This window comes from Gobio gobio (genome assembly GCF_949357685.1).
Source record: "Gobio gobio genome assembly, chromosome: 11".
NCBI classification, from domain to species: domain Eukaryota; kingdom Metazoa; phylum Chordata; class Actinopteri; order Cypriniformes; family Gobionidae; genus Gobio; species Gobio gobio.
The window spans coordinates 1,231,947-1,258,219 of NC_137104.1; the positions used below are offsets into that span (position 1 = coordinate 1,231,947).

The following is a 26,273-nucleotide window of genomic DNA, read 5'->3' on the forward strand; positions in this document are numbered from 1 at the left end:
ATCTGAGCTCGGGCAGTTCGGTCTGGACTTGATCCGTAGAGGAGTAATTACGCCGGAACAGAAACTGTTCGGACCAATGAAATCATGAGGGCGGGCTTTAGACGATGATGGACAGATGATCAACATTAACATCATTCGTCATCAAAGGCGCTCGGGTTGAGTTTGTTCTAATCCTAAACGGAGAACTTGTTCGTATATGCGTTCACCTTTACTATCTCTCTCAGAAATGATGATGGTGTTGGTCAGTACTCTGTGGATCCTTAAATTCTGTTTTTACAACACCGGCAAACATCGTTAACACTCATCTTTTTCTTCTAACGTTACTTATTCCAGCGTGCGTGCAGACAGGGTTGCCAAGTTTACAACAAAACCCGCCCAATTGCTACTCAAAACTAGCCAAAAACAAGCCCAATAGCTTTCCGGGGGGGTTCTCCGGGAAAAAAATGGCATTTGGGGGTAAAATATGTGGTTTAATACGGCAGCTTTATAGTTTCATAGGTCTGGAATAATTACAATTTTCCCAACATTTCATATTTCTATAATTAAAATATTATATTTAGAACATAAATCTAAAAATCTCATGACATTATTTAGGCAATTGTAATTACAGTGTAAGTGGATTTTGATAAATGGTAAGATGGATTTTGTTGATATTGATTTCATTTAATTCTTATAACAGCCATGTATAAATAGTGTCATTACTTAAAAAGATGGTGAACAATGTAACTTTACTTTATAAGAGGTGTGCCCTAAAAAGTGAGCATGCAATTTTGAGAACACCAAGAAAAGGGCATGTTCTTTTCATCTGTTTGGATACTTCAAACACAAGTTTGCATTGCCTGTTTGGTTTACCTGTTTAGCCTACACGTTAGTAACATGTGTTTTGTCCCACTCATAGCGCGTGTCCTTGACGCGTGATTTACCATATAAGCGTGTTCTTAGCGTCGGAAACGCGCGTTTTCTTTGACCCCAAAGCGCACGTTAAGAAAGCGCGTTTTGTGGTAAACCACGTGTCAAGGACGCGCGTTTTGCTGTCAAATCGCCGGCACCCCCGCCAGGCGCGCCCACTCGCGATATTCCATTATTATCCAAAATTCTATTATGGAATCTTATGAGGGCGCCTACTCTAGCATGTTAGTCCTCTAAAATGTTATATAATATTGAGGAAATACAGAAATGATTTAGAAACGCACAACAGCAGCTACATATAGAAAATACGAAGAAAAAAAAAACGTATTTTGGAGCCCCCAAGGTGCTGCGCCGCATATAGCGCATACCCACTTTTTGCGCCACTGCCTGTAGGCCGTGTGTTTTCCAGCGGTTAGATCAAATGTGCGCAATTCAGTTCTGCCAGGATCTCTTCCCTAATCGACCCTCACTAACATTCTCCTCGCGCTTTTATTTGTTGACAAAAATGACAGTAAGTTTTCCTCATAGTTTTTGTCATCCAACACTAGTTTTTATTTAGTTATCGTCTCGTTTTCGTCAGTGAAAAAAGGTTGTTGACGAAAATTATTCATCAACGAAATTAACACTGCCTCAACCCTCAACCTTTGGGATGAATTAGAGCGGAGACTGAGAGCCAGGCCTTCTCGTCCAACATCACAAATGAAGAATCCCCATAAACACACTCCTAAACCTTGAGGAAAGAAGAGCTGAAGCTGTTAGAGAAGCACGACTAAAGCGTCCTAAACCCGTGGCCCTGATCTCGGCTCTGGATAGGCGGAGTAAAGCCTTCATGCCAGGGCATACAATTTATGAATTTATTCATCAGCGGGAAACCACGCATTAAAAGGTCGGGTGATTTTCCAGGTCACTGGTCAAAGCTGCGCGGTGAGGAAGGAGAGCGAACACTGATCCTATCTGGGCCCTGATAAAGAGGCGGGCCGGGCGGCTCATATCCGGCAGGTCGCAGCGCTTAATGAGTCTGAAAGGTCAAAAGCCTCTTCAAAAGATCAATGGGGTTTTGCACATCACCAGAGCGCCGCTTCACGGGCATCTGAGGGCCCGATGGCGCTGTCGCCCAGTCTCGGGACGCTCAGGAAACTCAGGCATCGCTCAAACACACTTACAATCCACTTTGCATATCAGGTGGTTCAGATGTAAAGCCCCTGAAGTCGAGCGAATGAAACATTAAAGTTGCAGCAGATCCCCAATGGGGACGCCGTGCCACATGGCTTCGGTTATGAGCTTTGGGACCGAATCCAACACTGATGCATCAGCGGAGAGATTTTCCAGACATTAGAAATGCATTAGCTCCAATAAAACACACAATCTGGGTTATTTCAGACTGCTCATACCTGGATCAACATCCTCATTTGAATATTCATGAGGTGGAAGCATTGATTGGACAACTTATAAGCAAATACGGTTGACTTTCTCAATCTCAGTCTCGTCGTCGCTCCGGTTAACTGCCGTCCCTTTAGATGCTCAAAACCAAACACAGCATGAGAATGTTTCTGCACAAGCTCATGAATATTCAATGAGGCAAGCACTGAGGCACTTTATGATTGGTTGTCTATTGCTAAACAACTCATCCTGTATAACTTTGGGTCCGCAAATCAGGGGGGTATTCCAGAAAGCAGGTTATGTGACATACCCGGGTATGTTTAAGAGTAAGTGAGCGGATAACCTCAACTTTCGGTTCCTAAAACCGAGGTAACCATGGCAACTCACTCTCTGAACATCACCTGCTCCGGAGCCGCTCATGATCCAGGGTTAGTTTGCTTAAGAGTATAATCAATATAGTCATTCATATAACCACATTTGTTTCAGTTATATAATGTACACTATTATATATTAATTCTAACGAATTAGAATAAAAAAAATTATAAAAATAAGTTTAAAAGTTAATTAAATTCAAATATATTTATTTATTTTATTGTCATCTCACACATGGATCTGCATTCAATTAATTAGCATCAAACAAAACATTTTTTTATTTATTTAAAAACTAAACCCTAACTCCTCAGGAGTTAACCAAAGCGAAAACTTTTGCATGTCACCAACACATGGTTACGTTATTTCATAATTCATTATTATTTTTTATTTTAACACCTGAAACTAGGGTTGTGCGATATTGAAGAAAAATGCAATATGCGATATCCTCATTAAAGAATGTGATATTCGATATGCAATAAGATATTGCTTTAAGTGTGTAAAATCTGTTTAAATTATATTTTAAAAAATTATTTAAAAACTGAGAATGATACCATTCATGTGTTTCATATTCTTTCTGGGAAAAGAAAGCGTCGCAACAACTTCTGAAAGTGACCAGCAGTGTTTGAGCACAAATTAATGTCACAAATCTGACAATATAATTGTAACATCAATGTAAACAAACAAACAAATGCAATGCCGATATTTAAATACCAGAAACTCTTTGCATGACTTGGTAATAAATAGTTATATCAACCTAAAACTTAACATCAAGAACATCCAGGTACACAAAGACACCTGAACACTTGATTATTTTTGTTATTTTAATTTATCTTTATTAAAAATTACAACTAAAAACAGTAGTCTTCTGATCTGATATCATTTATTTATTTAATATCAAAGTTTGTTTTATCAAGTTAAAATCTAGTTTTGTTTTGTAGAAAGAGAATTGCTTTCTTTAAAGTGAATTTCGTTTTGAATAAATTGTATCTTAATTTTAATTATATTTTTTTTAGCATGAGATTACTTTCAAAAACGTAGAAAAATGTAGAAAAAATGCATTTACTAGATAAGTACAATATAATAATATATAATATATGTCCTGTTGCTCTCAGTCACACACCTGAATTAAGCTCATTCATTATGCAGGTCATTATGCGGGCTATTATGTTCTTTTGTCATCTCAGGTGAGATTCCAGCATTATTCATGAGATATCACGCCTCCTCGCATACGGGCTTTGTGAATAAAAACTGTCTTACAAATTTTAAATCATGAGTCAATTGTTTTATGTGAATGAGCAGGCTCAATGATTCTCACATCAGTTTGAAGCAAAAACTCTTGGCAACAACACCCATTGGTCAAAAGTCTTGTGGACACATATCTATTGTGTGTTTTGAGGCCTTCGTTTTAAAACAAATGTTTTGGTTCTCAAAAGCCATGCATAAACATCTTTCTCTCAAAAATACAAGCATGTACATATATTCTGGTAGCCCAGTTTGTGCTGAATACAGTGTAATTACACTTTTGCCATTAATGTGTTTATAAGTAACTGAAAAAAGCACAAATGTCAGAGCATATCAAAACTTCTAAAGGACCCCAAAACAGCTCAGACTCCAGAGGGTTAAAACATAACCAACTGTGTTTACATGAATACTCATCAAAACGGCCATTTTGCCATAACTGTGTGTGTATTTGACAGTTTGAGTGTGTAACAAGACACGAAACAGAACTGAAGAAATCACACACTTTCAGAGAGGCGGCTTGTGCACACGTTTCTGTGTGTGTGTGTGTGTGTGTGTCAGACAGCGCAAGACTGCAAGAGTTGTTTTTCGCAAATTTTTGCGTTTAATAACTCTTTTTAATGTCAAGCAAGTCACATAAGTAAGTCGTGTGCCCAGTCTTTTCTCTTAAACCTAAAACATACACTTTTCACAATGTTGAAGTAGCCCATTAAAATCACTCAGATATTGCGTGCCGTGAACATTTGCGATATTTCAATAAATTGTGCAGCCCTACCTGAAATGGTCATATGATGTGAATGATTATATATATGTCCCAAAAAAGATAATTATATGCTCATTTACAAACATTACTTTAGTTTTGTGCTTACGTGTGTTTTTCATGCATTCTGTGGTGAATCCAACAAAAAAAATAATCCAACTGGTTCCATTTTCATAATTTTACGGAATAATTTATACTTTGAATGCCACTAAATTAATTTATAGAAAAACATACGCAAACTCGTCATGTCGGCGATCGGCTGGATCAGATCCGGTGGGACAAACGATGTCCCTAAATCAATAACTCTGGGAAAATGTGTGTTCTGCTTTAACATCTCTAATGAAGAAGAATCTGAAGAAGCTCAAGACTGGTTTTGTTGCACAGCCGGAGAACTGAAACATTCCCAAATGCTCCTTTGCCGTATTCATTAAACCTTTATAAGAGCCGGAGGTCTGGAGTCTTCCAGAAGGCCACATCTGCATGTGTGTGTGAACCTGTCCTCTTCATCAGCCCTTATATCCATATCACAATCAAGCCACTGAACCACACAAAGGCAAAGCTCGTCTACAGTTCGTCTTTTCTGGCTCCACTAGAGCAGGTTCTCCTGCTGTAATGTTGATTATTTCCTCATATTCTCCAGTGTTGCGGCTCCTCTCTTCCCAGTCTGTCAGTAACGCTCTGTTTACTTCCTGTCTCTATGAAGCCCTGCCTTCTGAAAAGCACACTGTGCTCTGATTGGTCGGCTGGAGCAGTGTGTTGTGATTGGTGTTTGGGAAATGCCCCGCCTCTTACCAATCCGGCAGTCTCAACACTCGCCCAGAGCCATAGAAAAAGAGCAATTTCTGGTAAATATGAACATAATATGTGCATCGACTTCGACTGGGCTTTACAGTAGCACTTTATTCTGAGGAGATAATGTTAATGTTAATGTTGTTTTTGATAATGTTCATTTTATGTGGGTCATGTGAGTGTATGATTTTACTGCGTTGAGTGTTGTAGCCAATCACAGGCATTTCTGTTATAAATAATGACCAGTTATATGTTTAATTTACCAGGAATGAGAATCCATATCGATTAAAAAAAAAGTTTTGTATAGTCTGAATGATTTTTAGTGCAGATTTACATTTTACACGAATCTTCCCATTATCTACAAATCCTCTCATCATAACAAACAAAGCACAGAGACGATTTAAATAAAGATTTATTGTAAAGTTTAGTCAGAAGTTTTTGTTTTTCATGAGACTGTTATTTTCGTTACAATTAGCCTATATATTTAACACTTCAGTACAAATAAAGTAACAAAAATAGACATTTTAATGTTATATTGATTTGATGATCTATAAAAAGTCATTGAAAAAAAGAGAATAATGAGCCAATAAGTGTTCCTCTTCCGCCATCTACTGGTTATAGTGGCCATTTCTTTTATAATTTAAATGTTGTTAACGTCCGAATGTTATTTTATGATACTCGATACACAACAGGTGAATAAAAATGAATGATTCTGGCATATATAGAATTTAACCCAAGAAAGACATTTTAAATAGTGTAAAAAAAAACAGGGCAACCAATTTAATACGACTCTTTTTATCCAGTCGTTATTAATATTCATTCGTTATACGTTATTCCTTGAATCGGCAACTTCATAGAAATGCATTCAACAGAAAGATCTCAGAGAGATTAAAAACTGCTGAAATATGACCAATAGCATCTGGATATAGAAGCTGCTCACGTTATCTAACTGCAGTCTAACCATCTATTAACTATAACACGCTTCATAAAATGAGAGGTCAACTAATGCCATAAAATCTCAAAATATGCAGTAATTTGCTCAGTTTGCCAGCGAGTGTGCTTGAGATGCACTGAAGTGAATGGGGTTCAGCGCTGGAACTATTGCTTTACTTCCGCTTTCCTCAGTTCCTATGAGAGTCAATTAGCCTGGATGCCAGCCGACCTTAGCCCCGCCCACAACATCTGAGCTCGGGCAGTTCGGTCTGGACTTGATCCGTAGAGGAGTAATTACGCCGGAACAGAAACTGTTCGGACCAATGAAATCATGAGGGCGGGCTTTAGACGATGATGGACAGATGATCAACAGTAACATCATCATTCGTCATCAAAGGCGCTCGAGTTGAATTTGTTCTAATCCTAAACGGAGAACTTGTTCGTATATGCGTTCACATTTACTATCTCTCTCAGAAATGATGATGGTGTTGGTCAGTACTCTGTGGATCCTTACATTCTGTTTTTACAACACCGGCAAACATCGTTAACACTCATCTTTTTCTTCTAACGTTACTTATTCCTGCGTGCGTGCAGACAGGGTTGCCAAGTTTACAACAAAACCCGCCCAATTGACCTATCGTAAGCCCCTCCCCTCGAACGCAGATGAGCCAATAGCAGTTGAGTATCAGTTGCGCTGGGACCGGAACTCTGATATCTTTAGGTTTCAGCGTCATAGAGAAACACTGGAAAATCCGAAGCTCTCATCGGTTTGATGGTGTTTATGCTACAAAAATGCTCAAATGTCGTGTCTGAGGAACTGCAACACTGACTCCAGAGATCCTGAGAGGAGTTTCTGTTTGTCAAACTCTCATTAAGTTATGATTAAAGTCCCTGCTAACATACAAACCGAAATAACTAACTGTTCTCACGTCATGTAATGTTAACACTGTAGGTCAAAAACACATTTCAGTGCCTCTCCATATTAAACTGGTTATATGTAAATTAATTTCATTTTAGATATGTTTAAGGTCTACATTATCTCCTGTTGTGATGGGTATTATAATCTACGAGTAGTGAAAGGAAGAGTTCGCACGCAGTTTATCGCAGTTGTTTTGCAGATCATACAAAGTTTACCAGTTTTTAACTGCACCCTGAAAAGTCATAAGCTCTGTGTATATGTGTGTTTACTGTGAGTTGTGTGTGTGTTTTTGTGTAGTTTACTGTGTGTGTTAATGGTAATGCCACAGAGAGAGAGAGTTTGTGAATGAGACGTTAATGCGCACTTCTTATGCTTTGTTTGTTCAGCTCTTACGATGATTTTTTGGAGTGAATAATGATGTAATAAACTTGATAAACCATCAGTAAAGTTTGTCCATCATTCAGACGGGATATACGCTACAATCTGTGTCCAAACACATCTCGGGATAAGGTTTTCACACTGACAGCTGTACATTGTAAGATATAGCAACGTTTGTTTGTCCGAGTTAGCAACAGTAACTAAGGGGGGCGGGGCTTACCGACAGGTCAATTGCTAACGTTCCTCAAAACTAGCCAAAAACAAGCCCGATAGCTTTTTTTTTTTGGGGGGGGGGGGGGGGGGGAATGTAAAATGATCTTTCCTAAAATATAGCTTTCCTATAGCTCAAACAGTAGAGCATTTCCCAGGGAAAGCAAGAATTGACAAAAAAAATGTAAAATGTGTACCTTGAATGCAATAAAGCGTCTGCCAAATGCATAAATGTAAATGTAAAATATGTGTTATTTTGGCAGGTCTGCCAGCTAAAATTCGCATTCCTGGGTCTGTATATCCCATAATTGGGGTCGCTTCAACCCGTGGACTTAGCAACACAGGTCAGTTGAGTTCTGTTGACATTTGACAACTAACGTTATGCGTCGCTCCATTGCTCTGATTGGTTGTAGGTCTATCCAATTGAGGTCTTTCCTGGTTGGGTTGAAACACACCCCATAATCACAGCCCAACGGAGCAGATCAGACTCAAATTCTCACTAGAATTGAGTATGACGACGTCAGGCTAGAAGTCAATGGGAGTGTCGTAACTCTGTTACGGTTCTGCACACGACTAACTAACTCAAGCCCGCCCCTTTATTCTGCGCATAAATTATTATAATGAGGAATATTGTGACGTGTTGGAAAACTCGAGACTACACTGGAGGCGTTTCAGGAGTTCAGAAAATGTAACCAAAACTATAAAGAGAAGCAAAACAAGAGGTCAGGTACATAAACCCAAAACTGCTGGCCTTTATGAAGCTGCATTCCACAAACATCCATATTGTCCTGGTAATAAAACATCTGTGATCTTCACGACACGCCTCGCCTCCAGGGGCATTCCTGCAGATCAGCAGAAACCTGTCCTCCCGCAGAGAACAACAGCTCACGATCCGCACGGATCCACTCCATACGGGACTCGGGCCATGTGTGAGGAAACAGATCCAGCTTAATTAGTTCAGAAACGCTGAATCTAAAGACTCATGAGTATTCATACGCTTCATGATTTGACAGATGCAAGATCTTCTGATGTCTGGATCATTTGGTTCTTTACATGAATTTGCAGATTTGATTAAAATACAAGACTTTCCAAACAAGGAAATAAACAAAGACAAGGTTACAGCAAGAAACGCGGTTATGAAATTATACCCTAAAATATGAAATATGAGGAAAAACTGCTAGATTTGCATGTTGGACAAAGTCTAGATGACTCCAGATATATAATTATACAAAATGTGATTAAGCCAGATTAAGTGAGCTACTCAAATTATCCAAGTAACAAAGATTTATTTGTACAAAAATATTATAACAGCCGCTCAGATTAATGCACGCTTCATAATAACAATGTAATGCATGTAAGGCGACAATAAAGTTATAATACAATTATTCCCTCATGAATAAATCTCGCATTGAGAGAATATTATTATGCATATAAAAACAATCCATTATTAATTCCCCGGTGCCTGTGAAAGTACAGTAGCGATGGCTGGGACAGACGTTCACACACACACACACACACACACACGCAGGTGTGTGTGAAATAAACGGGATCAAATCATCATCATCATCATCATCGCAGTGTGAAGAACGGACGGAGCTCCTGTAAGAGTGTGAAGTGTCTTCGGTCATCTATCGGCGTTCATTAGATCAGATCTCATGATGACCCTAATGCTCCAGTCCCAATACGACATGACGGAAGCCTGTGAAGGTCACAGATCCGCTCTCTGCTTCCACACACTCGCCTGGGAGAGTGGGAGATGCGGACCAACAATAAAGACAGGCCGGAATAATTATGTGCAATTAAATGCAATCCACCGTATTCTTAACGGCCATTATTGCAACTTGAATGCATCTCATTTATTGCAAACTGGGGTGTAACAATAGATCATGTCATAATATATCGCAATATAAAAATGCAACAATATGTAATGTGTAAAGTTCAGCCAAAATACATTCAAGTTTATAGAGTTTTAGTGTCAGTGACTCTGGACCACAAAACCAATCATAAGGGTCCATTTTTTAAAATGCATTTATGTATCGTCTTCAGCTGAATTTATTTATCTATTTATGATTTAATGACATATCAGCAACAATGGCTATATTCATGGCACATCTTCAGCTGAATAATAATCATCTTTAATGTGTGATTTTGAATACTTGAAAATCTGCAAAAAAATCTAAATATTGAGAAAATCTTCTTTAAAGCTGTCCAGATGAAGTCCTTAGCAACGCATATTACTACTAATAATACATTTATGATATATTTACGGTAGGACATTTACTAAATGTCTTCATGGAACATGATCTTAATATCCTAATGATTTTTGGTATAAAAGAAAAATGGATAATTTTGACCCAAATGATGTATTGTTGCCATGGTCACAGATATACCTGTGAGACGCAGGACTGATGTTGAGCTCCAGGGTCACAGATATAATGTTGAATATAATGTTGAATATAATGTTGAATATAATGCAATGTTGAATATAAATATAAGTTTTGGCGTGCATATGGTACGCACTTTTTTGGCGTATTATACGCACAAACCACCCACCCCCATCCAACCCAAGAGTGTGTCATATACACGCCATAAAATGCGTATCATATGCACGTGAAAAACTGCGTACCATATGCACGACAAAATACATCCCACGACATTGCACACTTGTACTATTGATACGCATTGCCATGAGATTGTGTTGCGCATTCTCAAATCCATTCATAAAAAGGTCACCGGGCAACTGACGAGTACGTTTTAGCATCGATTTTTCTCTCATTTTGAGCTTTGAACCCTGGCTAACACACACAGTGTCCGACCGATGGCGCCGCGAGCTCCGAGATCCGTGCATATATTAGAAAACATAACATTTTACAGTTCATTTACTAATTGTTTAAGGCCATGTTGCAATTTCAATCATCATAAAATAACATGCAGCAAAAAGTCCTTTCGTGTGCTCTTGGGGCTCTGGTGGCCTCGGGCCGGCTCTGGGCTACAATGATCAACGCTTCAGAAACGTGTTACACATCAATGACGCTTTTCACCGAGCGCTTACACACACACACACACACACACACACACACACACACACACACACACACACACAAGAGTGACTATTGTGTGTCCACGCTTTCTGACCGCCGCTGTTTAATGTGTTGGGAAGCCAGAACTCGTATCCAGTGTTTCCCACAGGTTAGAAACCCATTTGTGGTGGTGGGCGGGGTCTGGGGCACGTGATTGGCACAAATATCGATTTCGATCTTGATTCAGTATCAGTTCATATGTATATATCCTACTGTACATATAAGGAAAAATAAGTTTGTCATTTTAGTACTATTTTAAACTTTTCTTGGGTTAAATTATATTTGCTTGCATTCATTAATATTTACTTGTGTGTGCTCATATAAGTATCATTAAAAATATTAGGATGCAAGTTATTAACTTTTTTTTAAATTTCACATTTAAAAGAAATCTAGGGTTTGATCATGTCTAAATGTTTAATCAAATGCAAAACCTAAAAATAAGTAAGAAGTTATGATCTGCAATACTTTTTTGAGCAACCAGACTAGATACATGTATATTTATTAAAGAGCCATGCAAGCACCTAGTGGGTAAAAGCTTTAAAAATGAAAATTATTATTTTTCCAGCCACAAGAGGACTCTAATTTGCCTCTTTGCATTGGAATTCTCTATTTTAACCTTGATTACTACACTAATTGTAATAAAAATAATAATGCAAATATTTTAAGTTGTCATTAATGGACCATAATTATTGCACAAATAGTAGGCCTATTTAGTACCAAAAGATATCCTCGAAATATTCAATAAATATTAAACTAACATATAGAACATTATTTAATTGAAAAATAGTTAAGGTGTGGTGACATTTGACCACCAATGAGTATGAGTGTGACCAATTAATAAGCAATGAGGGCTAAATACAAGAAAAACATTCACATTAATGTTAACAATGTTGCATCTCCATCACTCTACATAGTAAAATGATCCTGTAAATATGGTTGACGTAATAAAAAATTGCAAATGAGTCTAAGTGTGGGAAACACTGGTATCCATCGACAGAACCATACACGTTATTCAGACCGTATTATAGATGGTCAGGTTTGAGATGAAGCGGTTCAAGTGTGTGCTGAACCGCGGCTGGAGAATGGGACGGTTTGTTGTTAACAAGAACCGTTATATCTCTAATAAACACTGGTTTGTAGAACACATGACCATTTTCAGCACACGTTATTAGGGCTGGGCGATAACACGATAACGATATGTATCGCGATAGACACGTCATCGATAGCAATAAAAAATGCGTTCGATAAAACGTTCAATTATTTTTTTTCTTCGCCGGAAGAAACCAGAGCTTGCGAAGTCCAATGTCGTCCGACCAAGATTGTTCACATCACACTTGTTTTTCCAGCCTTGTTTATACTTTCGTCAGGCTCCTCCTCCTCGTTGGTTTGGGGGCGTGTTTATACTTTCGTCAGGCTCCTCCTCCTCGTTGGTTTGGGGGCGTGTTTATACTTTCGTCAGGCTCCTCCTCGTTGGTTTGGGGGCGTGTTTATACTTTCGTCAGGCTCCTCCTCGTTGGTTTGGGGGCGTGTTTATACTTTCGTCAGGCTCCTCCTCCTCGTTGGTTTGGGGGCGTGTTTATACTTTCGTCAGACTCCTCCTCCTCGTTGGTTTGGGGGCGTGTTTATACTTTTGTCTGGCTCCTCCTCCTCGTTGGTTTGGGGGCGTGTTTATACTTTCGTCTGGCTCCTCCTCCTCGTTGGTTTGGGGGCGTGTTTATACTTTTGTCATGCTCCTCCTCCTCGTTGGTTTGGGGGCATGTTTATACTTTCGTCAGGCTCCTCCTCCTCGTTGGTTTGGGGCGTGTTTATACTTTCGTCAGACTCCTCCTCCCCGTTGGTTTGGGGGCGTGTTTATACTTTCGTCAGGCTCCTCCTCCTCGTTGGTTTGGGGGCGTGTTTATACTTTCGTCAGGCTCCTCCTCCTCGTTGGTTTGGGGGCGTGTTTATACTTTCGTCAGACTCCTCCTCCTCGTTGGTTTGGGGGCGTGTTTATACTTTCGTCTGGCTCCTCCTCCTCGTATGTTTGGAGCGTGTTAATTGGCTTGTTCGACTTCACCCAGCGATGCGCAGACCGATCGGCGGCTGACTTGAAGCAGTGCATGCCGGTTAGAAATTTTGTCCGACTTAAGGCAGCACCGACGCCACGTGACAGTGACGTATGTCAACAAATTGCCACAAGAGCGATTCGAGAGCAGCCGGCGATTACAGCCGGTGCAGTTTCTCCAGAGTGACTGCATGAGGCTGCACGGGCTCTGATGACGACACAGCCGTTCCACGATTGGCCAGATTCACTGCATGACAGCGATCACGTGTGTTTCGTGTTTATTCTAAAACCTTCAGCTCCACTAATGCGCACAAATCTGTTTTTTATAACAGTAAAACGATACTCGGTTACTTAATGTAACCTCGGTTCTCTCTAGAAGAGGGAACGAGTATTGCGTAAGTTCCTTACGCTACGGGAAAGTATTCTTTCTTCGAGATTTCTGAAAAACCCAAAATTATCCTTAATTTTGTAACATTGTCAACGCAGTGCGGCAGCCTGGCAGACCATAGCAGGCTATTCCAGCGTGCTATTGGCTGCTCTGCTGGCAACTGCAGCAGCCTATCGGTGAGCCCGCGTGACGTGGCGACCAATGAGAACACCTGGCTTCATTTGCCTACAGGTGGGGCGTGGCCACGTGTATATAAGCAGGGCTCACGGGCTGCATATTCGGTTTTCGTAGTTCTGAAGCGTAAAAGCCCGCGGGGCGCACGGCAAGGAACGCAATACTCGTTCCCTCTTCTAGAGAGAACCGAGGTTACATTAAGTAACCGAGTATCGTTCTCTTACGAGAGGTTCTCTCGTATTGCGTAAGTTCCTTACGCTACGGGAACATATTGTCAACGGCGTGCGCGCCTCGCATAAAGCATATGTATCCCAGGGAACCGGGGAAAAAAACCTGCTCGGGCAGGGTGGCCGGTAAAGAAAACGGGCCACCACATATACAGACACTTCATTCGAACTGACGGGTGGTTACGACGGGTGGTTACAACACCCTGTCCCATGAATGAGGGAACGGCACCTGCCGGTCTCCTTCAAATTCACCACACCTTGTCTCATGAATGAGGGAGCGGCAACGCCGGTCGCCTTCAAATTCACAATATCTTGTTATATGAGTGAGGTAACGGCACCGCCGGTCTCCTTCAAATTCACATGAGCCTAGTACCGAACTTACTACCAGTATGTGAGCTATGTCTGCGCAGAACCACTGGGCAGAACCAACAGCCCTATTGAACTGATAACACTTTCGCCTGTAAGGCAGGAACTTCCAGATTGTAAAATCTCACGAACGTAGACGGGGAGGCCCAGCCTGCCGCCATACAGATATCGTGGATGGAAATCCCTCTGGCCCAAGCCCACGAAGAGGCCATGCCTCTGGTGGAGTGTGCTCTGACACCTAGCGGGCACTGCAGGTGTTTGGAAGCGTATGCAGTTGCAATTGCGTCCACTATCCACCTGGACAGGGTCTGTTTCGAGGAGGCGAGACCCTTAGTGCGCCCACCAAACGAAACAAATAGCTGCTCAGAACGCCTGAAGGCGGCGGAGCGTGTGACATAAACCCTCAATGCCCTGACAGGGCAGAGGATATTGCCACCGTCCCCCTCATCGGATGCTTGCAGAGCCGAGAGGGAGATAATCTGCGCCCTGAAGGGAGTGCCGATCGCTTTGGGGACATAACCATGCCTCGGTCTGAGAATGACCTTAGAGTCATTAGGACCGAACTCCATACACGTCGGGCTCACTGAGAGCGCGTGTAGATCCCCCACGCGTTTCACTGAAGCCAGAGCTATCAGAAACGCGGTTTTTAGCGAAAGGAACCTTGGTTCCACAGTCTCGAGCGGTTCAAAGGGATGAGCCTTCAGGGCCTCTAGGACCAAGGCCAGATCCCATATAGGAACCGACGGGGGCCGCGGGGGATTCATCCGTCTGGCTCCTCTGAGGAAACGGATGATGAGCTCGTTCCTTCCTAGCGTGCTACCTAGCGTCGTCTGAGCGAACGCTGCTATAGCCGCCACATACACTTTGAGCGTGGAAGGGGACCTGCCCAATTCCAAAAGCTCTTGGAGGAAGGAGAGCACCCGCTGGACCCCACATTGCTGTGGGTCCAATCCCTTGGAAACACACCACTTAGTGAACACCGACCACTTAGAACTATATAACCGCCTCGTCGAGGGGGCTCTAGAGTGTGAAATCGTGTTCATAACCCCTTCAGGCAGGTCAACGGGTATCCGTTGGTCACCCATACATGCAGAGACCATCGCTCTGGATGGGGATGCCAAACTGACCCTCCTGCTTGAGAGAGAAGGTCTGCTCTCAGCGGAACTGGCCAGGGGGGTGAGTGCGACAGCTTCACCAGCTCTGGGTACCAAATCTGGTTCTCCCAGCGCGGTGCTATAAGGAGCACCGGGCGGCGCGTTTCCCTGATTTTCGCTACGACCTGGGGCAATAGGGAAATCGGCGGGAAAGCATACAGCGGGAGGCTGGGCCAAGTTTGGGACAGCGCATCCTCGCTTTTGGACAGAAACGTCGGGCAGCGGGCGTTCTCTTTTGTTGCAAAGAGGTCGAGCTCCGCTCTGCCGAACAGGCGCCATACCAGCTGGACTGTCTGGGGGTGCAGGGACCATTCTCCTGGGAGAATGAGGCCCCTGGACAGCTTGTCCGGGCCCACATTGAGGTGGCCCGGTACGTGCGCAGCTCTCAGCGAGCGCAGCGAGCTGTGTGCCCACACGAGCAGGCGTTCTGTCAGATTGCCCAGACATCTGGACCTGACACCGCCCTGCCGGTTCACGTAGGACACCACTGTGGTATTGTCCGACCGGACTAACACGTGGTGTCCTCGTATAAGCGGGAGAAACTGCCTGAGCGCGTTCTCTACTGCTATCATCTCCAAACAGTTTATGTGTAGGAGTTTTTCCTCGCTCGACCAAAGGCCCGAGGCTGATCTGCCCTCGAAAACGGCGCCCCAACCCGTGGTGGAGGCGTCCGTCGAGATGACCTTGCGGTGTGAGATGGCTCCCATCGTCACTCCCCTCTGGTACCAGTCGGCTACTAACCAGGGCTCTAGGGCTGACACGCAGCCCTGAGTCACTCTGATCCTGAAGCCTTCGGACGCCCAGGCTCTGTGAGGCACTCGGGCGTTTAACCAGCATTGCAGCGGGCTCATGCGCATTAAGCCCAGCTGGAGCACAGCTGCAGCTGAGGCCATACGTCCCAGCATCCTCTGAAAAAGCTTGAGAGGTGCGATTTTGCCCGGCCGGAAGTACGCAGCCATGCGCCGAACTTGGCGCGCGCGTTGGGGTGACAGGCGGGCTGACATTGCCACAGTGTCCAGATTCAAACCCAGAAATGAGGTTGATTGCGTGGGCACTAATGAGCTCTTGGTCCAATTGACCGTGAGCCCTAGGCTGTCCAGATGGCTGAGCAGCATTGCCCTGTGGGCGAGGAGCTCGGCCTCCGACTGCGCCAGGATGAGCCAATCGTCCAGATAGTTCAATACTCGCATCCCTCGATTTCTCAGAGGAGCGAGGGCCGCGTCCATGCACTTCGTAAATGTACGGGGTGCTAGTGACAGGCCGAACGGAAGGACGGTGTATTGATAAGCCTGGCCGTCGAAGGCGAATCGTAAGAATGGCCTGTGACGCGGCGTTATCTTGATTTGAAAATATGCATCTTTCAAATCTAGGGAGATTAGCCAGTCTCTCGGGCGAATATGCGCGAGGATCTGCTTGGTCGTGAGCATCTTGAACGATCTTTGCATAAGAGCTTTGTTCAGACGCCTCAGATCCAGAATCGGTCTGAGCGACCCATCCCTTTTTGGCACGAGAAAATACCGGCTGTAAAAGCCTGACTCGCTCATAGAATGGGAAACCGGTTCTATAGCCCCTTTGCACAGCAGCGTGGCTATTTCTGCTCGAAGTAGATGTGCTACTTCCTCGCTCACTCTCGTCTCTGTACGCGCACAGAAGCGCGGAGGGCGGCGAGCGAACTGCAGAGTGTAGCCGTGCTTCACTGTTTTCAGCACCCATTCTGATACACCTGGAATGGCTTCCCACGCTCTCGCGTGCGCCACACGGGATAGAATGGCCTCCGGGCTCGAAACGCCGCGCTTCGCGGGTTTGACGGCCTGTATAGGAGGGGCGGGCGCAGTGCGCGCGCTCTCTGTGCTGTGGGCCAGCCGATCGCTCACGATGGCTGGCCGCCCTACACACTGCATCTCTGCCGCTTCGAGCGGGGAGTGGCTTGTGTGCGGCCCTACACTCATCGCTCCGGCCACCCTGGGCGGAAAACAAATGTTGTGTGGCGCGGCGCGTGGCGCCTGAGGCATAATGTTCGCGAAAATGTGTGAGCGCGTTTGAGCGGGCACAACTCTTACGCGTGGAACATGACCGGTTAAGAGTGGCTGTGTGACAGCGCGTGTGGTGGTTAGTCGTGGACGCAAACAAGCGGACACGTGACCTAACTCTAGCACTCGAGCGGCCGGTGGCCGCTTTATGTGAGTGGGGGACACGGGGTTTATAGTGCTTGTGTGCAGGGGTGAACACAGAAAAGTGGGCACATTTACTGCATTTGAAACACATACGGCGTGAGCCGTGCAACCAGAAATAATGCAACTTTTGTGATTTCTCTGGTTCGCCGTAAAAACGGCGGTTATTGACAGGCGAGAAGGCGTTTTTGCCGGCTCGTTGGCTGCGTGAAATCCATCTGCAGCAGCCACAGTGGTGGGGGCTGACAGGAAAGAGAGTTTTGACGGTGGTCCGGCCGCGGCGGGACTTAACCGTCGTTTCTTGCCTCTGGCTAGGAGGACTTTGGAGGCTCGGGCTTCAGCGCGATCCTAGGCCGGGGGCCCCGAGGTGGAGGCGGCTTACCACGGCTGGAAGAGCGCGATCTGGGGCGGCCGCTCGGTCTTCGCTGAGACGAAGGGGGCCGCGCTGGGCGCTGCGCGGAGCTCGTTGCTGGCTGGTCACGAGGACGGCGAGCAACGGAGCTATTGCTAGCGCCAGGGCGTCGAGGCAGGAAAAGGTTCATGGCCTGCGTCGTTTTCTGCACTTCGGAGAAACGGTCGACGATCCCCTTGACCGCTGGTCCGAAGAGCCCAGACGGAGAGAGCGGGGCATTTAGGAAGGCCGCGCGCTCTGTTTCTCGCATGTCCGCGAGCGTGAGCCAGAGGTGGCGCTCAGCTACTGTGAGGGAGGCCATAGAGCGTCCGAGGGCCTGTGCTGCGGTCTTGGTGGCGCGAAGGGAGAGATCCGTCGCGCTTCGCAAATCCGTGATTAACTCAGCGTCACAGCTTTTCTCGTCCAGGTCGCGGAGGAGATTAGCTTGGAGGATTTGCAGCACGGCCATAGAGTGCAGAGCAGACGCAGCTTGACCGGAGGCAGCAGACGCAGCTTGACCGGAGGCAGCGAAAGCGCGGCCGATCAGCGATGACGTCACTCTGCAGGCCTTAGACGGGAGGGCAGCCTTTGAGCGCCAACCGGAAGGCGGGCAAAGGTGCGCTGCGACCGCCTCTTCCACCGGAGGAATAGCGTTGTAGCCTTTCTCAGCCGCGCCGTCAACTTGTGAGAGCGTCGAAGAAGCCTGAGACGAGACCCTCGCGGAGAATGGCACGTTCCAGGACTTTGCGAGCTCCTCGTGAAGCTCTGGCAGAAAGGGTGCAGTCCTGGAGGTGGGCGCACGGCGGCGACTTTTTAGGAAGCATCCGTCAAGTCGGTTCGGCGCTGCCACCTTGGGCAGGGCCCATTCGAGGCCTAGCTGCTCGACAGCCCGGGTGAGAAGGCGCAAAAGTTTGGCGTCCTCACCCGCTCGAGAGCGTCCGGAGCCCCGGACTGAAGAGGATGCGGAAGACCAGTCCTCGCTGTCGGAAGCCATGATGGAGCAGCTGTCGGCGCGTTCCGCGGCCGCATCCGCCTCATCCCCGGAGGCGGCAACAGAAATGGCGGCCTGGGGTGGGGGCGGGGAAGGCGAGAGTGAAGCGGACGGGAAAGGTTCCGGCGAGCTTCTCTCGGCGAACTCCGGAGTCTGCTGCGAGCGGCGCTTCTTTCTGCGCGGCGTAGCAGGGACTGGAGGGATATCATCGTCGAACAGGACGAGTCGAGCCCGCAGGGTCGACATCGTCAGTTCTTCGCACTCCGGGCATCCGCCGGCGAGAAGTGCGGCGGCGGCGGCGTGATCACGGCCCAGGCAGAGAGCACAGATCACATGGCGGTCCCCGGAGCTGAGCTGCGCGTGACACGAGCCGCAGGTGGAACGAGACATTTTGCATCAAACGCTCGGCTCTTTTTGTGAAAAGTGTGACGCAGCGGCGACAACACTTGAGCGTAAAGGATATGGGCTGCCGGATAGCAGAGCAGGCACGGATGGCTGAAGGTGGCGCGATGCTGCCGGCTTCCTCAGGCGCTGTCCTCTGCTTGCTTGTCTGCGCGGTCATGGCGGCGGGTTCCAGATCCAGCGATGCGAAGGGCTTCGCTGAAGAAAAGAAAATCGAATATGCAGCCCGTGAGCCCTGCTTATATACACGTGGCCACGCCCCACCTGTAGGCAAATGAAGCCAGGTGGGCGCGAAGCGCCCTCATTGGTCGCCACGTCACGCGGGCTCACCGATAGGCTGCTGCAGTTGCCAGCAGAGCAGCCAATAGCACGCTGGAATAGCCTGCTATGGTCTGCCAGGCTGCCGCACTGCGTTGACAATGTTACAAAATTAAGGATAATTTTGGGTTTTTCAGAAATCTCGAAGAAAGAATACTTTCCCGTAGCGTAAGGAACTTACGCAATACGAGAGAACCTCTCGTAAGAGAACCTCCTTTCATGTAGTCGCGATGTTATATTGTCATGTTTATCAAAATAGAACTGATTAAAAACATAGACCCCACTTCATTGATAGTGTAGGCTTATATGTTGAACTTTATTCTTGTAAAAACACACGCTGTATTAAGCAGTGCATAAAGTATTACATGACAATAATGTCTCTGAAACATCTGTGTATTGCCAAATATTGCATTTATTTCACTTCAGCTGATAAAGTGTGCAAACACAGCGCGAGCGTCACCTCGGGAAGCAGAAAGTGTCCGACTTCACGTCTGTGTTTGCAGCTCCTCCGCCTGCACGCGGCTACTCTCGCCGATCAGTTGCATCCATCCGCAGCCGATGTCGAACACACCTCATCCTCGTTGGTTTGGGGGCGTGTTTATACTTTCGTCTGGCTCCTCCTCCTCGTTGGTTTGGGGCGTGTTTATACTTTTGTCTGGCTCCTCCTCCTCGTTGGTTTGGGGCGTGTTTATACTTTCGTCTGGCTCCTCCTCCTCGTTGGTTTGGGGCGTGTTTATACTTTTGTCTGGCTCCTCCTCCTCGTTGGTTTGGGGCGTGTTTATACTTTTGTCTGGCTCCTCCTCCTCGTTGGTTTGGGGCGTGTTTATACTTTCGTCAGGCTCCTCCTCCTCGTTGGTTTGGGGCGTGTTTATACTTTCGTCTGGCTCCTCCTCCTCGTTGGTTTGGGGCGTGTTTATACTTTTGTCTGGCTCCTCCTCCTCGTTGGTTTGGGGCGTGTTTATACTTTTGTCTGGCTCCTCCTCCTCGTTGGTTTGGGGCGTGTTTATACTTTCGTCAGGCTCCTCCTCCTCGTTGGTTTGGGGCGTGTTTATACTTTTGTCTGGCTCCTCCTCCTCGTTGGTTTGGGGCGTGTTTATACTTTCGTCAGGCTCCTCCTCCTCGTTGGTTTGGGGGCGTGTTTATACTTTCGTCAGGCTCCTCCTCCTCGTTGGTTTGGGGGCGTGTTTATACTTTCGTCTGGCTCCTCCTCCTCGTTGGTTTGGGGCGTGTTTATACTTTTGTCTGGCTCCTCCTCCTCGTTGGTTTGGGGCGTGTTTATACTTTTGTCTGGCTCCTCCTCCTCGTTGGTTTGGGGCGTGTTTATACTTTCGTCAGGCTCCTCCTCCTCGTTGGTTTGGGGCGTGTTTATACTTTCGTCAGGCTCCTCCTCCTCGTTGGTTTGGGGCGTGTTTATACTTTTGTCTGGCTCCTCCTCCTCGTTGGTTTGGGGCGTGTTTATACTTTTGTCTGGCTCCTCCTCCTCGTTGGTTTGGGGGCGTGTTTATACTTTCGTCAGGCTCCTCCTCCTCGTTGGTTTGGGGCGTGTTTATACTCGACGCGCTCGCCGTTGTGCTATTCTTGACTTTGGCTGAATCCAAAATCGCCCCCTAAACCCTCAATCACTGTTCCCTACTGTAGTCCACTAATACAGTTCACTTGAAGGAGTGAATGAAGACGAGTGAGTGAATTCAGACAGCCGCTGTACACTCATTATTGCGGTGCATTGTGGGATAGAATGAGTGCACTCAATAACGTCCACTTTTTCGGACCACAAATGGCTGTCCCCTCTAATAGTGCCCTGCCCTATGTAGGGTATAGGGGGCGATTTCGGATTCAGCCTTTGAAACTACATGGAGAGGTGATGTTACTCTGCATCAGTGCCTTATGACAACGCATCTAAACGCTAAAGAAATAACGGAGGCTGCACCTTAATGTTAAGAGAAATTTTAGACTTTAGAAATGTTAGACTTGTTTATATTTTAATTATTTGAGTGTTTTCCATGGTAGTGTTGACATTTCTGCCTTTATAACTGAGCGGATTATAATCAGAGGAAGTTTAAAATAAAAAGGTAAAATATCTTATTTTAAATAGATCATAAAAAAATTATCTATATGAAACCCTTAAATCGTGATACAGTTTTCAGCCGTATTGCCCAGCCCTACAGCCGTCTCATCCCGCTCTTAAAGTCGCGGTTACGCCGCCAACCTCACAAATCACCGTAACCACACGCGGCTTCAACAAGTCCCCGGTCGGACCGGCATCATTAGCCCAGACTAACATGGAACACATTCAATGGCGTGCAGGATCTGTGGATGGGGATGACAGGCGCGTGACGCCTTCTGAGTGCCCTCAAACGCTCTGACCGGCACAGCAACAGCAGAACACAATGAGATGCCAGGGTGTGTTAGGGCTGAGGGGTCAGGAATGAGGACTGCTTGCCTTATGACATGCAATAGTTTGGGATATTTTTTTATGTTTCTGAGAGTCTCATCTGCTCATGAATCTGATCATAACTCCAGTAAAACAGTGAAATATTCCTCCAGTGTAGATCAGCTGTACACACACACACGTTGGGTTTTCATGTTTTCTGGGGACTTTCCATAGGCGTAATGGTTTTTATACCGTATATTCTATCTCCTTACACTGCCCCTGCCCCTAAACCTACCCAACACACACACACACACACACACACACACACACACACACTCCAGTGTAGATCAGCTGTACACACACACACACACACACACACACACACACACTCCAGTGTAGATCAGCTGTACACACACACACACACACACACACACACACTCCAGTGTAGATCAGCTGTACACACACACACACACACACACACACACACACTCCAGTGTAGATCAGCTGTACACACACACACACACACACACACACACACACACTCCAGTGTAGATCAGCTGTACACACACACACACACACACACACACACACACACACACTCCAGTGTAGATCAGCTGTACACACACACACACACACTCCAGTGTAGATCAGCTGTACACACACACACACACACACACACACACACACTCCAGTGTAGATCAGCTGTACACACACACACACACTCCAGTGTAGATCAGCTGTACACACACACACACACACACACACACACACACACTCCAGTGTAGATCAGCTGTACACACACACACACACACACACACACACACACACACACACACACACACCAGTGTAGATCAGCTGTACACACACACACACACACACACTCCAGAGTAGATCAGCTGTTCTCTATGTGAATATACAGTAAAGTGTCTGAATTTATCATCATTCCTCCAGTCTTCAGTGTCACATTGATTCATTATTAAACAAGATTTCTGATTTTAGCACCCAGAAAATGACCATATATTCATTTAAAATAATATACATATGAATCATTGTAAAATGCATATCACATGGTAAATTCCCTTTTCTATGTATTGCCTTTTTAGTCCAATTCATATAAACAGACACTTTTCGTGTTCAGAACACAATTTTCCATAAGGAGTTATGTTTTTTTTTATACATTATATAATGGTTTACATTTATATTTCTTACTTTATTTTGCAATTGCAGTGGGAATTGATGGTTTTAAATGTAAATTTGCCGTTGGCACCACATGACGTGTTAGGTCTTTGAAGTATCTTATAAAAGGAAATATTGTAGATCAATTTGATATGTGACAAGTATTCATAAAAACATTTTCTTTTTGGGAAAATAATTAATTCGGAATCATGTCATTGACCCATGGGTCAAAATTATCCATTTTTCTTTCATGCCAAAAATCATTAGGATATTAAAATCATGTTCCATGAAGATATTTAGTAAACGCCCTACCATAAATATATCATAAATGTATTATTAGTAGTAATATGCATTGCTAAGGACTTCATCTGGACAACTTTAAAGGAGATTTTCTCAATATTTAGATTGTTTTGCACCCTCAGATTCCAGATTTTCAAATATTTCGGCTAAATATTCCAAAAATATATAAATGGAAATATTTATTCAGCTGAAGATGATGCATAAACGTCTCAATTTATTTTTTTTAATTTTCTTTTCTATCTTGATTTGAATCTCCATATTATAACACTAAAGTGTGTTTATATTGTAATTTCAGTTTTAACCACACCAGTCGTGACGGAGATGTGTGTGTGTGTGTTTTAGTAGCATCAGATGTAATGTATCATTTCCCCTGACCGACACATTGTTGCAGACGCTCCACAGATTTCAGTCAAACTGATACATTTTATCTCTCAGGATTCTTTGATGAATAAAGTTCAAAAGAAATAGAATCTTTTGTGACATTATAAATGTTGTCACTGTTGAAAATAGGAGTTGAATTAAAAACGACTGACCCCAAACATTGGGCCGAGTGCAGATGAATGGCATGCGAGTCTGGAAATGAAGGTGTGTGTGAATTAGACAGGTGAATAACGGAGCTGAATCCCACCTGAGAGAACACAGAGAGAGCGGCGTACGCAGCAGGACTGGGACAGAACTGGACAAAGAGCTTCTGGTACAGCGAGAACACGTTCAGCTCCATCAGAAACCAGCGGCCTTTCAGAACACACCGCTTTACCGCTGTCAAAACACTCATTAAGAGGACCATTCTAATCCAGTCGACCAGCATTCCAGCAGAGGACGAGGGCTGGCGTGTGTGTGTGTGTGTGTGTGTGTGAGCGCTCAGCTGGGCTTCTCCAGCACAGCCAAAGAGCCTGAAGGGACGCCGCTATTATCTGTTCTCTCCCTCTCTGTGCCATGCCACTCATTAGGACGCTTAGTTGACCTCACCTGAGCCTAATGCGACAGCCTGGCATCAAAACTGATGAAGCTTTCAAGAGCGGAAAACCATCATCATCATCATCATCATCATCATCCCACCAGCAGCAGCAGCCAGAGGTCTGGGGTTTAACACACCGCTAACATGACATGAGGACAAACTGCTTATCATGACAAAAAAACTATAACATGAAGAGAAATTAAACATAAAAATTATACTATAGAGGACGAAAAACAGCTTTAAAATGACAATTACGAAAAAAATATTTTATTAAAATGACAAATTACAACAAAAAAAACATTTAAAATTATGACGAATTGTACTATACCGAAAGAAAAACGGCTTAAAAATGACAAATTACCCAAAAAAAACATTTAAAATTATGACGAATTGTACTATACATAAAGAAAAACTGCTTAAAAATGACAAATTACTAAAAAAAAAAACATTTAAAATGATGACGAATTGTACTATACCGAAAGAAAAACTGCTTAAAATGACAAATTACTAAAAAAAAAACCATTTAAAATGAAGAATTTTACTATACCGAAAGAAAAACTGCTTAAAAATGTCAAATTACAACAAAAAAAAACATTTAAAATGAAGAATTTTATTATACAGAAAGAAAAACTGCTTAAAAATGTCAAATTACCAAAAAAAAAAAACATTTAAAATGATGAAGAATTGTACTACACCGAAAGAAAAACTGCTTAAAAATGACAAATTACCCAAAAAAAAAAACATTTAAAATGAAGAATTGTACTACACCGAAAGAAAAACTGCTTAAAAATGACAAATTACCCAAAAAAAAAAACATTTAAAATGAAGAATTGTACTACACCGAAAGAAAAACTGCTTAAAAATGACAAATTACAAAAAAAACCCATTTCAAATGATGACGAATTGTACTATACATAAAGAAAAACAGCTTAAAAATGACAAATTACAACAAAAAAAGTCATGTTTTCCATCTTGATTTTAATCTCCATATTATAAAAAGTGTTATTATATTGACATTTCTGTTTTAAAACACAACAGCGTGTGTTTTAGTAGCATCCTGAGATCCGATGTAACATGTTTAATCATCATGTAACATTTCCCCTGACCGACACACACACACACACACACACACACACACACACACACACACACACACACACACACACACACACACACACACACACACACACACACACACACACACACACACACACACACACACACACACACACACACACACACACACACACACACACACACACACACACACACACACACAGGTGCCTCTGATTTAAGCGCTTCTCCTCATTCAGAAGCATCAGTGATTCTGTCGCTTCTGTATCTGTGTATGAACTTTACTTTGCATTGCATTGAGATCTCATATGAAAACACACACACACACACACACACACACACACACACACACACACACACACACACACACACACACACACACACACACACACACACACCTGCAGAGAGAGAGAGTTCCACTTCACCTCATAAAGATGACACATACCTTCCTCCGCGCGGGACTCCTCGTTTCTGTTGAGCAATAATATCCAAAGCACCGACAGGAAAGCTTTAAACTGCTCCATGTTTGGATGTCCAGGTCCGCGGGGCTCTGGTCATGTCGCAGCCGAGCTCGCTTGACTCCAGTGCGGGATGAGAGCGCGAGGCGTCCGGGCTACTGAAACACACACACACCGCTACTATCTGCCTTATTTGGCGGCGCGGGTGGGCGGGCTAACACAGTGTGATTGACAGCGGGGACGTCCAATGGAATGTGATTTCGCAGGGGAGAAGGGATTAGCGACGGGCCAATCGAATCACGTCTGATAAAATTCCACCGCACACAGTCACGCCCCCTTCA

At 44.5% G+C, this 26,273-nt stretch overlaps 1 protein-coding gene across 1 annotated transcript in view; it reads right to left on the reverse strand.

Moving 5' to 3' along the window:
- Nucleotides 1–25,998, reverse strand: part of epha10 (EPH receptor A10) — a gene marked incomplete at both ends in the record, with an annotated part of 230,214 nt that extends 204,216 nt beyond the window's left edge. Inside the window, one exon of the mRNA XM_079829729.1 lies at nt 25,920–25,998. Coding sequence (XP_079685855.1) covers nt 25,920–25,998 — 79 coding nt within the window. The remainder of the gene's footprint in view (nt 1–25,919) is intronic.
- Nucleotides 25,999–26,273: the final 275 nt, after the last annotated feature.